At 44.2% G+C, this 14,437-nt stretch overlaps 1 protein-coding gene across 1 annotated transcript in view; it reads left to right on the top strand.

Annotated features, from left to right (window-relative positions):
- The first annotated feature begins 610 nt into the window (after positions 1-610).
- The window catches only part of LOC127007012 (alkylglycerol monooxygenase-like), a 31,449-nt gene continuing 17,622 nt past the window's right edge, over positions 611-14,437 (top strand). The window contains exons 1-2 of the mRNA XM_050877488.1: positions 611-724; positions 8,593-8,794. Of these exons, the coding sequence (XP_050733445.1) occupies positions 8,606-8,794 (189 nt within the window). The 5' untranslated portion in view covers positions 611-724; positions 8,593-8,605. The remainder of the gene's footprint in view (positions 725-8,592; positions 8,795-14,437) is intronic.

Genomic DNA, 14,437 nt, shown 5'->3' with positions numbered 1-14,437 from the left:
ATCAAAGAAGGATAGGGAGAGATTCAGAGGGCGGAAAGTAAAGGGAGAGAGGGAGAAAAGAAGAGAGAGAGGAGGGAGATCAAAAATTAAAAAGGGAGTATTGTAGGGGAAGGGAGATAAAGAGAAGGCTGAGTAAGCGAGGTTGAAGAAGGTGAACATTGAAGAAAAGGAGAAGGTTGAGTGAGAGGGAGAGAGGGAGAGGACGAAGGAGGAGAAGAGGGGGAGGAGAGAGGAAGAGGACAGAGTAAGGAAGGCTGAAAAAAGGTGAATATTAAAGAAAAGGAAAAGATAGAATAAGAAGAAGGAAGAGAGAGAGGGAGAAGACGAAGGGAGAAGTGGATGCAAAGAGGGGGAGATGGAAAGAAATAGAAAGAGAAGACATAGTAAGCGAGGCTGAAAAAGGTGAAGATAGAGAAAAGGAGAAGGTTGAATAAGAGGGAGGGGGAGAGAAGGGAGAAGAGGTTGCAATGGGGGAGAGAGAGAGAGAGAGAGGGGGAGGGGTATATTAGTAGACTCTTTGGGGGAGGGGGGAGGGGGGGGCTGAGGTGATGGGGGCGGGGAAGGGGGGGGAGGGGGCGACGTCAAGCGGCGAGGTCTTCTTGCTCTCCCTCACCACTCATTCTCGGGCCGCCACCGCCGCTGCCGCCTCTCCGCCCTCACCACCACCAGTCACCACCACCAGTCATCACCACAAGGCAACACCACCAGCACCAGCACCACCAGAGTAAAGTTTCTTCATCTCTTTCTACCTACACACACACACACACACACACACACACACACACACACACACACACACACACACACACATTGCAAGTGGTGTGTGTGTGTGTGTGTGTGTGTGTGCTTGTGTTTGTGCAGGGAAGGGAGGACGTAGGATTGTTAGGCCCAGGAAAGAAGGAAGGAAGGAAGGAAGGAGGGAGGATTGTTAAGGCCCAGGAAGGAAGGAAGGAAGGAAGGACGGAGGATATTTAAGGCCCAGGAAGGAAGGAAGGGAGGAAGGGAGGGAGGGAGAGGTTCATTAGCACAGATTGTCACGTGTGCTTTTCTTCCTTCCTCTGTGAATATGTAACTCTAAACCACTACTACTACTACTACTACTACTACTACTACTACTACTACTACTACTATATCACTATGTTTCTTGTCTCATATTTCCTTTGGCTTCTTATACTTCCTCTTCCTCCTCCTCCTCCTCCTCCTCCTCCTCCTCTTCTTCCTCCTCCTCTCGAGCAAGATAGAGTCGCTCTGTATCATGACTGTGTGCGTGTGTGTGAGAGAGAGAGAGAGAGAGAGAGAGAGAGAGAGAGAGAGAGAGAGAGAGAGAGAGAGAGAGAGAGAGATTGATTGATTAATTGATGAGGACTCGATTTTTGCATATTGAGATTTCGGTTAAACTGATAGTGAAGGAAACACTAACATCGGTCAACGTGATGGTGATGATTTTAATAGTGAAGATAGTGAGTGTGTTGTTGTTGTTGACAGATGCGACGGTGATGAACATAAAGGGGAAGTGATAGTGATGATGGTGATGATTTTTTATTTATTTATTTATTTATTTATTTATTTATTTATTTATTTATTTATTTTTACAGCAAAGGAGACAGCACAAGGGCACAAAAAAGGAATATAACCTATTTATCAACCTATTTATTCGTTCCTGTACAAATGAGTGTTCTTTTCCTAGTGTTTCTGGTGAAAATACTTTGTCTATCAATCTATATATCTATCTGAATCTATCTATCTATTTACCGGTCCACTACTTCATCTATTGAGCATGAGGGTTGTTGTTTATTAATGTTGGAATAAAAAAAAGTTAAATATAAAGGTAATAAAAGTTTGAATGTAAATGATTGAATAAGTGGAACGTGATGAGAGATGCAAATGATGATAAATGCGTAGATACTCTCTCTCTCTCTCTCTCTCTCTCTCTCTCTCTCTCTCTCTCTCTCTCTCTCTCTCTCTCTCTCTCTCTCTCTCTCTCTCTCTCTCTCTCTCTCTCTCTCTCACGGCAAAGTTCTTTCGTACGTTTGAAACCTTTGAGGAATCGTGTCAAGAGAGGATCGAATCGTGTCCCTTCACTCACATTCGCAACACAAACAGTCCTCGCTGATGAGACCAGAAACACTGAACGAAACACAATAAGTGATCTCCGTAGTGTTTCTGGTCAAATGAATGTTCTTTTTTAGTGCTGTTGGTCAAATGAGTGTTCTTTTCCTAGTGTTTCGGTGTCTAGTCAAATGAAAGTTCTTTTTTAGTGTTTCTGGTCAAATGAATGCTCTTTTCCCATTGTTTCTGGTCAAATGAATAGTGTATATGTTTTTTGTTTTTAAGCATCATTGGGCGCAGTATATGAGGGGAAAAAGTCAAATTATCTTGGTATCAGCAAATGGTTCAAATTCGTAAAGCTTATGGATATTTTTGCCTTTACTTGGACGTGGAAATATGAATAGAAATCACAGTTCAATATTATTCATTTTACTAACAGGGATTCAGGTCACTGCAGGATTTGTGTTCTCGTATATTTGTTTGTATTTTACCTTCACTTCGAGTACTGTCGGTGAACATCTGCCCCTCTATTAGCAAAGTTCAGCTTGGTCGGTTTTATAAGACACGTCCGCTTCTCACATCAGCTATTTCTAAAGGTCAAAGAGGGGGTCAGTCGGGTTCTCATAAGTGTTTCTTCAGGTTCATGGTACAGAGGAAGAGTCAAACTACCACCAGGGTCATAAAACTACTCCTGGATATGCCTACAACTCCTACGAAAGCCTTGTCAAATATGTGTTTCTTCAGGTTCATGGTACGGAAGAAGACTCACACTACCACCAGGGTCATAAAACTACTTCTGGATATGCCTACAACTCCTACGAAAGCCTTGTCAAATATGTGTTCTTGGGCGACGAAATGTCTTATAATACGACCCAGGCCCCGTATTACTAAACATTTCGTCGCCAGAGTTCACATATTTGACAAGGCTTTCGTAGGAGCTTTGGGCATTTCCAGGGGTAGTTTTATGACCTTGGTGGTAGTTTGACCCTTCTTCTGTACCATGAACCTAAAGAAACACTCACTAGAACCCGACTGATCCCCTCTTTGACCTTTTAGAAATAGTTGATGTGTGGAGCAAAAGTGTCTTAGAATACCGACGCTTTCGGCTCTGACAATAAATACTTCCAAAGGTCACAAAGAAGATTAGTCGGGTTCTCATGAGTGTCTTTTCACATCCATGGTGCAGAAGCCTTGTCAAACTATCCCTAGGCTCATAAAACTACCCATGGAAATACTAACACAACCTCTCGGAAAGCCTTATCAAATGTGGGTGTGTAAGCCCCTAGATTTTTGAGAGTGGATCCTGTTTTGTATTGTGGGGAGAGTCTTCGTATGCAAGTGAATGGCAAGCGAGGTATGACGTTTTAAAGATGTAACGGTGGGTTCACTTCGTGTGTGTGTGTGTGTGTGTGTGTGTGTGGACGCCTGTGAGGAATACTGAAGGTGTTATCCGTGGTCATAAGAGTAGTAGTAGTAGTAGTAGTAGGAATGCGGGTGTTAGAATGTAATAGTCATGTTTGATTGTCATGTGTGTGTGTGTGTGTGGACGCTTTGATTATTACACTGGGTAACAAAAAAATATTTTTTGAAAATCGTCCAGGGTTTTCCAGCTGAATTAGACTAATTTTGATGCTCTGAGTCCGAAAATGACCTTGGTTTTGCTCAATCAGGTCAAGATTTTTTGCTACAGAATTTTTTTTATAATCGATTTTTCGTAAAAAAACAAATTTCTGCGGATCATCAGCTGAGAAACCCTGACGATTTTTTCGTCATTCCTGTTTATAAAGTCCTCAAGAAATAAAAGTCAACGTATCCAATTCATTCAGTTTTTATTTACTCCATCAAATTTGATAAGCATATAATACTTCTAAATAAACGTTACGTGACACAAAATTTCAGAGTTCACGGCATAAATCGGCGTTTCTTCGATTCCCGTGCGTGAGCTGCTGGGTGTCTCTCTTCAGCGACCAGCAGTAGTCCGCCAGCATGACTGCATCCCACCTCCCTGGTACCCTCTCCTCCATTTGGCGCATGTCCTGATGGAACCTTTCTCCTGCTCGTCGCTCATCGCCGTCGCCAAGGTTTTCAGGAAACTTCCATGTGTGAGAATCCATGTGTGAGAATAGAGTGCATCTTTTATACTCATCAAACACCTGTTTTTTTGAAAGCCTCTATCATGCTGCTGATGAGTCTGGCGTGGTTTGCTGCCTTCGTGTTCCCCAGGAAGTTGTTCACCACCTCCACAAACGATTTCCAGGCGGCGCACTCTAGCGTGTTCATGGAGGTTTGGAACTCTGTGTCGTTGATGAGCTGCCGTATCTGTGGGCCATCGAAAATGCCGGCCTTCAGCTTCTCAATGGTCAGTCGAGGAAAGGTCGGCACAGGTAGTTGAAGCACCTCCCATCCTTGTCCAAAGCGCGCGTGAACTGTTTCATTAACCCAAGCTTCATGTGCAGCGGTGGGATCAATATCTTCTCCCGGTCAACAAGAGGTTCGTTTATGATGTTTCGCCCCAGGTACTAACTGCTCGCGCCGGCCACTTTCTTTACATAGTGCTGGGCTCTGTCTCGACTGTCCCACATACATATAAAGCATGGGTACTTTGTGAACCCGGACTGCTGACCAAGTAGAAAGTTCACCATCTTGAGGTCGACGCAGATGATCCATTGGTGCTGCTCATATTGGATATTTGTCGAGCACGTACTTCACTGCTTCATAGTTCTCTTCGAGAGTTGTGGAGTGCGCAAGAGGGATTGAGGCGAACTGGTTCCCGTTGTGGAGGAGCACACTTCAAAGAGCGCTTGCAGCTGTCAATGAAGAGTCGCCAATCTCTCGGATCGTATTGAGAAGCGCCGAGTTTAACAAAAGACCGGCGACATCTCGGCAGTACACGAGGTCTTCCTCCTGGCAGAAGTAGCCCATGTAGTCCTCATGCCTTCTACGAAAGTGATACGCGCGTCCTCGCCAAGTAGATTTTTCTCTTTGAGTATAGAGGCCAACAGCTCGGAGGAAGTCTTCGACAAGCTGAGATCCCGATCATTAAGCTCACCAGATCATTAAGCCACCTTTGTGAAAAGGGCTGCGGACCATACTCCTCTTCTATCTCCTCCCTCGTCTGTAGTGGTGGCCTCGTCGTCGCTGTCAGGAAGCTCTCTGAACGCTGGTACGGGAATTTCTTCGCAGTGAGCAACTGGACGGCGGGCAGATGGAAGGTCGGGGTACTGGAGGCTGTGCCGATTCTTCCGGTTGATGCCAGTAGTATTGATGGCGCAGAAGTAACAATCCGATGCATGGTCAAACGGCTCCCTCCAAACCATCGGAATCCCAAACTTCAGTGAAGTTTTCGCGCCCTTCGTCCACCGCCGGAGGTCTTCCACACGCGTTTCTTACACCGTGTGCGCCAGGACTTTTCTATCTTGGTCACCCAGCTTGACTTCAAAGTAAGCCTGGTAGGCGCGCTTCACAAATCCTGTGATGTTCTTCCTGTCCACTGACAGCGTGTATTCTCCGCAGATGTAGCAGAAAACGTCAGGATTATTCCTGCATGACCGTCGCGCCGAAGCCATATCAATGACCTGAAAAATATTTAAAAAAATATATGTAATATGTAATAGCAGGATGCAGCTGACTGTCAGCAGGATGACTGACTGACACGTATGCAGCTAATTTAGAGAAGTAAGTTAGTTTTGTAATTCGATATATTCTTCAAGAAAAATATGATTGAACTCAAAACCCCTGATATTAGCATATGTATAGCTCGTCAGGTAGGCCTATGGCTGTATCTCAAAAAGTTGACCTGATAGAGCAAAATCAGTGTGATATTCGGACTCAGAACACCAAAATTAGTCAGAATCAGCTGAGAAACCCCTGACGATTTTTTGGTTGTTACCCTGTGAATTATCGGTCACACGTTTTCTGACCCAATAATTATAATCAATCAATCTGCCATAAACAAACACATGATAAGGGTCTTCTTCTTCTTCTTCTTCTTCTTCTTCTTTTTCTTCTTCTTCTTCTTCTTCTTTCTTCTTTTTCTTCTTCTTTTTCTTCTTCTTGTCCCCTGGAACGTTGTGTCCTGATTTTCCATAGGGGGGAGGAAACACACACACACACACACACACACACACACCTAGTCCTCTGTCTGCCCTTTCATCTACATATCATGACTTGCCACTCTCTTATTTTTCTTGTTGTTTGCCTGTTATCAGTTTACGCATGAAGTGACCTTCTCAAGTCCATTTTTTATTCCTAATCTATACTTGCTGCTTGCCTTTCCCCATGTTATATTCCCTCTTTCCTCTCATCTATGTGTCTTTCTCTTAGCTTTCTCTCAAGATAGTTTTCTGAGGCTCTTTAAGATTTTGGACAGTATGTTAGGACTGGCAGGATACACGTGATTATAGGCTAGTGTGTGTGTGTGTGTGTGTGTGTGTGTGTGTGTGTGTGTGTGTGTGTGTGTGTGTGTGTGTAAGCTTATGTCATCAGTCACACGTTTTCCGCCATCCACAAACACCTAAGCAAGATAATTATCCCCTGTAATGATCTCTTCAGGGCACGCGGCAGGGTGGTATTCATTTCGTTACTCAAAGCGATGCGTCCCACTTCGATTCCTTTTCCTTTTTATTTTTTTCGTGATATGGGCTGCCACTGATTGTTCTAGATAAATGCTTTCCCTTTGGGCCAAGATATCATCCCTTCCCTCTGTGATTGGTACTAAGGGCCAGTTTTACACTCCATTCCATTCCATTCCAAACACAAAATACGACGAAAAATCCATGTACAATCTTCGGGGTTGATATAAACAGAACCATTTTAGGAAGCCACACCGGAAATCTCTTTAGTATTTGGTATTGAGTAGAAATAACGGATCACTGTGGGGAATATAGTTTGGTCTGGTCGCTTACAATGACTCCGTGTTGGACTGTGGAACTGGCCGTAAGGATAGGTGACCGCGGGCAGGTAGCTTTTGTGCGTGGCGACGTGAACTCACAATTTACCGTCGACTCTGAACGTTCATATCCATAACTTTAGCAGGGTTACATTCCTCTGTGTATAGCGTTGAGCATGGGCAAGGTGGGGCTGATTTGTGTGGTGGGGTGTGGAGCAACGTTGTCAGATTGTCGTACTCAGCCTCTCACCCTACTCCTTTCCTACCTCCCCTCTCACCCTACCCCTCTCCTACCTCCCCTCTCACCCTACTCCTTTCTTGCCTCCCCTCTCACCCTTCCCCTCTCCTTCCCCTCCTCTTCTCCTCTCTCCCCTCAACATCCCTCCCAACGTTGCCAGATTGTCGTACTCAGCCTCTTATATTCGCTCATTTCAGACGAAAAACAGTCGCACCCATAAAACTAACGATACCCATTTCTAGTTATTGCTAAAAACGTTAATTATAGCTTTTTTTTAATGATCGTTATGCGTTAGAAGTAGGAAAATCCAGTGTGGTGAGTACGATAACGTGGCATCCCTGGTGTGGAGGTGATGGAGGAGGTGAGGTGGGGTATGTGGACGAGTATGAGGATGATGGGGCTGTACATCACAAAATTCTCCTTTGTTGATATAGAGAAACACTTAGCTTTTGTCCTTGAATCTTCCTCGTCTTATGCCTCCTCCCCCCCCCCCCCTCCACGACCGCTACTGCTACAATAAAGTTCACTAATCAAATCTTATCTAAAACAGACAATCAGCACTTGCACTGATTCACGCTTATAGGAGTGTTAATGACATCTGGAGGTTAGTGTGACTGTGTGTATGTGGACGTGATTGTTTGTTTGTTTGTGAGTGTGTGTGTGGGGGGGGGCGGGGTGGATACACACACACACACACACACACACACACACACACACACACACACACACACACACACACACACACACACACACATACACGGTAAAAGAAAAAAAAAGTAGAAAAAAAACCCATACCCAGCCTGACACCTCCTCTTCCTTCCCCTCAGAAAAGAACTCCCCTTCCTTCCCCTCAGAAAAGAACTCCCCTTCCTTCCCCTCAGAACCCCCCTCCCCTTCCTTCCCCTCAGAAAATAATCCAACCCAGCTTGACACATTCCCTTCTTTCCCCTCAGAAAATGCTCCCACCCAGCTTGACACATCCCCTTCTTTCCCCTCAGAACCCCCCTCTCCCTTCCCCTCAGAACCCCACCTTTCCTTCCCCTCAGAATCCCCCCCCCTTCCTTTCCCTCAGAACCCCTCCCTTCTTTCCCCTCAGAACCCCCCTCTCCCTTCACATCAGAAACCCACCTTTCCTTCCCCTCAGAATCCCCCCCCTTTCCTTTCCCTCATAACCCCTCACTTCTTTCCCCTCAGAAACCCCTTCTCCCTTCCCCTCAGAACCCCACCTTTCCTTCCCCTCAGAATCCCCCCCCCCCTTTCCTTTCCCTCAGAACCCCTCCCTTCCTTCCCCTCAGAACCCTCCCTTCCTTCCCCTCAGAACCCCACCTTTTCTTCCCCTTAGAACCCCCTCCTTTCTTCCCCTCGTAAAAAAAACTCACACCCAGCCTAACACCTTTCCCTTCCTTCCCCTCCACAGCGCCCACTTCACCATGTCGGAGGAGGGCTACCTAAGCTTTCTGTTGGGGTTGGCGCTGCCCGGCTCCCCCCACAGCAACCCCCACCACTACCTCCACCAGAAGCTGCAGTCCGACATGTCTGCGACCGCCCCCGACAACGGCACCGACTCCAACGCCTGGCAGGGGGAGGATACGATCATTGAGCCGCCGTACTCGCTCCAGGTATGTCAGATGCTCAGGTGTGTGTGAGGATGGGAAGTCAGGTGTGTGGATGAGGCTCCTTAAAATAACCCATAAATTTCAGGTACGAATTTTTATTTTTTATTTATAGGTAAGTTTTGAGTGTTGAGTTGATTTTATTTTATTTATTTATTTATTTTTTACCTGCAAATCAGTCGGTACTTTTTTCTCTTTTATATTTTATTTCTGCCTACGAAGCTACTCTTTTATTTCTTCTTTTTGGTAAGTTTTGAGTATTGGAGTTTTGAGTAGCTGGTTTTTTTTTTTCGCTTGCAAATCACTCGGTATTTTTTTCTTTTTTCATATTTTTTTCTGCCTACGAAGCTTCTCTTTTCTTTCTTCTTCTTTTTGGTAAGTTTTGAGTATTGGAGTTTTGAGTAGCTGTTTTTTTTTTTTCGCTTGCAAATCACTAGGTATTTTTTTCTCTTTTATTTTACTTCTGCCTACGAAGCTACCCTTTTTTTCTTTTCTTTTTTTCTTCTTTTTTGGTAAGTTTTTGAGAATTTGAGTTCTGAGTAGCTGTTCTTTTTTTTCTTTTTTCGCTTGCAAATCACTTTGTATTTTTTTTTTTTTTTTTTTTTTTTTTTTTTTTTTGCCTACGAAGCTACTTTTTTTTCTATGGTTATTTTTTTTTCAGTTTTGAATTGTTTTATTCGCCTGCATATCGCTAGGTACTTTTTCTCTTCTTCATTTTTGTACCTTCTTCTTGTCGTGAAACACGGGCGCGTTAAAATCACCCAAGAATTCCCTCTACGAAGCTATATTTCTATTTTTTCCTGGTAAAGTGTGATGCTTTAAAATAATCTGCTCCAATTTTCGCACGTCAATCACTGGCTTCCGCTTAATTTTCCTTCCTCTTCCACCATTTATCCGGGTTTCAGGAATTATCTTCACAAACATGCTAATCTAACCTGACTCAGTAGAGGAAAATAATCTCAATAGTTGCCTAACATCACCTAAATGTAACCCCCTACCCTACCCCTCACCTCCCCCTACACACATACAAATACATATCATGCTCTAAAACTATCATATCTGCGAGCCCACATTTCGCGAGTCTCCCCTTACGCTTCACGAGGCTCAGGGATACCTTTCTTTCCTGTTATGAACACCGCCATCATGGAACTGCGGGCGGACCTATGGGTGCACCTGCAATCACCTCTCGAGCGGTATAAACTTGGTGAGGGACTGTCTCTGCGTCTCAAGCGAGGGTACTGGGCCTAAACAGAAGCCTCTTTTGATTTTTGGGGGGATATTAGGTGCGAGTATTCGGTGAGTGCGGACGCGAATTGAGTTTCCCGTGTAGTGCGTGTTGCTAGTATTCGGTGAGTGCGGACGAGAATTGAGTTTCCCGTGTAGTGCGTGTTGCTAGTATTCGGTGAGTGCGGACGAGAATTAAATTTTCCGTGTAGTGCGTATTGCGAGTATTCAGTGAGTGCGGACGAGAATTAAGTTTCCCGTGTAGTGCGTGGTTCCAGTATTCGGTGAGTGCGGACGAGAAGTGAGTTTCCCGTGTAGTGCGTGTGGCGAGCGGCCCATCAGGTGACTAACTACATTCCCCCTCTCCTGGAAGCCTTATTGTTTGTGTAGTGAAATAGTTTAGGCGTGTCCTCCCTCAAGGCTCCCTGGCTCTGCTACTACGAATACCGTTACTACCGTTTCAGCAAGGTTAGCTTATCATATCTTATCTGAGAAAGAGAGGAAGAAAAGAAGCAGAAATTATTTGTACCTGAACTTGAGCTTACCCTGACCCCCCCCCCCCCACCCACACACACACACCCCGGCTTTTAGCAATAACAACAACAGTAATAACATAACATCAACAACAACAGCAACAATATATATTCGGACCACCACCACCACCACCACCACCTACTACTACTACTACTACTACTACTACTACTACTATTACTACTACTACTTCGAAACCCTTCCCTTCCCTTCCCTCCCCTCCCGTCCCCTCCCCTCTTCCACCACCACCACCATCTCCTCGTCTTATCTATGAAGAATTTTGTCCGAAAAGTTTCTAATCTCAAGCTGAAGAGAGATAAAAACGAAACACAATACCAATCTGCTGACAACTTATTCAGCATTCTTTCTTATGATATTGTAGTAGTAATAGTAGTAGTAGTAGTAGTAGTAGTAGTAGTAGTAGTAATGGTGGGTTTTCTCTCTATCTGTTAGTTTATCTATTTAAGGGAGAGAGACGAGGAGAGAAATCGAACAGGACAGGCTGGAAATAAAACTCGTTCATTTAGCCCTCACTGGGAAGGAGGAGGAGGAGGAGGAGGACTAGATTGGCTACGGGGAAGAAGATAAGGAGGAGGAGGAAGAGTGGACAGGCTAGGAGGAAGAATGTTAAGGAAGATTTGGAAGAGGAGGAGGAGGAAGAAGAGGAGGTGAAATGAAAAAGAAATAAAAGAAGATAAAAATAGGCGAAAAAAAGATAACACACACACACACACACACACACACACACACACACACACACACACACACACACACACACACGCACACACACACATCTCGTTCTTCGCATCTTAATCAGTTTTTCTTATTTTTTATTATTCATTAAGGCAGAAACGATACGACTTCCTGTTTTAGTCTACTACTACTACTACTACTACTACTACTACTACTACTACTACTACTACTACTACTACTACTACTACTACTCTCTTCCTCTTCCTCTTCCTCCTCTCCCTCCTTCACTTGTGTTACTTTATGCAGAACAATTAAAGTCTTCACAAACTCTTTCGTGTCAGGTAATAAACAGGAGTGACGTAAAGTAAAGCACTGTTGTTATTGTTTTTAAGAGCTCATTTGTAGACAATCAGACGAGTATTGACTGGCATGCAATTATAAGAGAAAGCCATGGTGAATAAGATGCTGGTGTTTTAAAAGGAAAGTCGAAACAAAGGAAGATCAGATAGAGAGGATCTAATAGTGTCTGTGTGGTTTGATCCTCTATGTAACTTCTCTTTCTCCTCCTCATCCACTTCCTTTTCCTCTTCCTCTTTCTCTTCTTCTGCTAATTATTATTCTTTTTGTTTTTCTTCATCATCGTCTTCTACTTCTTCTTTCTGCTTCATTTCCTCCTCCTCCTTCTCCTCCTCCTCCTCATCATCATCATCATCTTCCTTTTCCTTTTCCTCTTTCTCTTCTGCTAATTCTTCTTCTTTTTGTTCTTCTTCATCATCGTCTTCTTTCTTCTTCATTTCCTCCTCCTCCTCCTCCTCCTCTTCCTCCTCCTCCTCGTCTTCTACAATTGACATGCACTGTGCGTCTTTTTAGCGGATTAGCAGTGTTGCATTACGTGATATACACCAAGGGCAGTGCAGTAGTAGTAGCAGTAGTAGTAGTAGTAGTAGTAGTAGTAGTAGTAGTAGTAGTAGTAGTAGTAGTTTGACGAGGCTACGAGGAAGAAGATAAGGAGGAGGAGGAGGAAACAGGCAATACGGAAGAGAAGGAGGAGACTGGCAATGAGGAAGAGGAGGAAGAGGAGGAGGAATATGAAGGGGATAAAGAAGAGGAGGAGGAGGAGGAGGAGTATGAAGAGGATAAGGAGGAAGAAACAGGCAATGCGGAAGAGAAGGAGGAGACAGGCAATTAGAAAGAGGAGAAGGAGGAGGAGTATGAAGAGGATAAAGAAGAAGAGGAGGAGGAGGAGGAGGAGGAGTATGAAGAGGATAAAGAAGAGGAGGTGAAATGAAGAGAAAGAAAAGTAGGAAACAAAAATCGACTTCTGTATCATGAATGTGAAAAAAAACACTTTTGGGAACCCGACCAATCTCTTTTGTGACCTTTGAAAATAGTTGTGAGAGCCGAAAGCGGTGGTACTGGGGGTCGAACTGCCTGTCCCTACCTCTTAGTCAACCACCAGACCACAACCAGACCACTAGACCACCGCTCCCCTTCTTAACCCGGTAGCAGCGACGGGCCAAATTTGTGGCTTTACCGTGTACCAGCGACGGGCCACATTTTTGCCATGATACAACCCCCAAAAATAGACGATGCATAAACTGATCATAAAATGCGTTGATATATTTTATTAAGTAGTTTGCAAGAGCGATGATATTTTCTATTTAATTCGATTAGATAGGCCTTCAAGAAACATGATCCCGCGGCTACCGAGTTAATTTCATAGTTTCTAAACCTAACATAACCATTTACATAAGAACCTCACGCATTTAATACCATCACAATAGGGAACTTGATTCTTACACATCCAGAAACACCCAGAAACAAAGACAAAAGGAAAATGATATAAAAAAACACTAATGCTTTCATTGCATTCACGCGTGGTATAATAATCTTTGGCAATACTTAAGTCTGGTGGGAGGCGTTATAGAGGCGGTGTGGGATGGGGGATGGTGCAAGGCTGAGGGGGGAAGGCTTGCATGCGTGTGTGATCCTACCATTCAGAGCATCATGTACTTAACCATGAATTGTGCCGAGAGAAGCCTGAGACATGAGAAACACCGCCCTGTCATTCTCATTTGTCTAGGTGATTAACTGGGTGGCGGGGAGGAGGAGGGAAGGGGAGGAGGTTGGGAGGAAGAGAGAATGAGATAGGGAGGGGGATTGGGACGGGGGGGAAGGGAGTCAGGTGTTTGGTATCGTATGTGTTTGTGGGGGTGGAGGTGGGTCGTGTGTGTGTGTGTGTGTGTGTGTGTGTGTGTGTGTGTGTGTACCCAGTAGTTGTCAAGTGTTTGGTGTCGTATGTGTGTGTGTGTGTGTGTGTGTGTGTTTAGTGCCCAGTAGTTAGCTATATCAGCTTTTCAATACATGTAATCAAGAATCTAGTATACCCTTCGTCGTATACACCTTCATATCATGTTCTCAATTTCACCTGCAAAAAATGAGGGTGACATGATCCATTCCTGATATTGACCCCTCTTTCGGCCACCTCCTTGGATTCTTTTTAGGAGCAGCGAGTAGCGGGCTTTTTTTTATATTATTGTTCCCTTTTTTGTGTGCCCTTGAGCTGTATCCTTTGTTGTAAAAAAAAAAAAAAAAAAACCTCAGATTCTCGACTTAAAAAAAAAAAAAAACCGACCACATATTTCAACTCCAATAGCGAAACCACATTTTTTTTTACTTAAGACCACATTTTCTCGACTTAAAAAAACGAAAGACCACATTTCCACGAATTCAAAAAAAGCGAGAGACCACATTTCCTCAACCTGTAGAAGCACCTCACCACAGTTCCCCGACTTCGAAAAACTACGAGACCACAGTTCATTGAATCTTACCCGACACATACCTGCTCTCTGCCAGGCCAACATAAGAAAGTTTGAGGGGGGGGGGGGGGGTGCAGGAGTGGGCTGGTGTCTCTACGTATATTATCCGTCTTAAAATAATAGAAAGGCAGACAAACAAATATGCAGACAGACAGAAAGACAAACATACCCACAAACAAATAAATAAACAAACAAACAAACAGAAGGACAGACAGACAGACAGACAGAGACACAGAAAGACAGACAGACAAACATACACACACACACACACGAACGAACAAACAGAAGGACAGACAGACAGACAGACGAAGAAAACAGCATCGCCCTCCTTACTATGGTAGCGAAGCAGGTAGTAATAAAAAAAAGCCTCGTGGTTGAATGG

The sequence above is a fragment of the Eriocheir sinensis genome, chromosome 34 (genome assembly GCF_024679095.1).
Source record: "Eriocheir sinensis breed Jianghai 21 chromosome 34, ASM2467909v1, whole genome shotgun sequence".
In the NCBI taxonomy this organism is placed as follows: domain Eukaryota; kingdom Metazoa; phylum Arthropoda; class Malacostraca; order Decapoda; family Varunidae; genus Eriocheir; species Eriocheir sinensis.
Note: the sequence above shows the minus strand (reverse complement) of the source record. Positions and strands in the feature narration are given on the sequence as shown.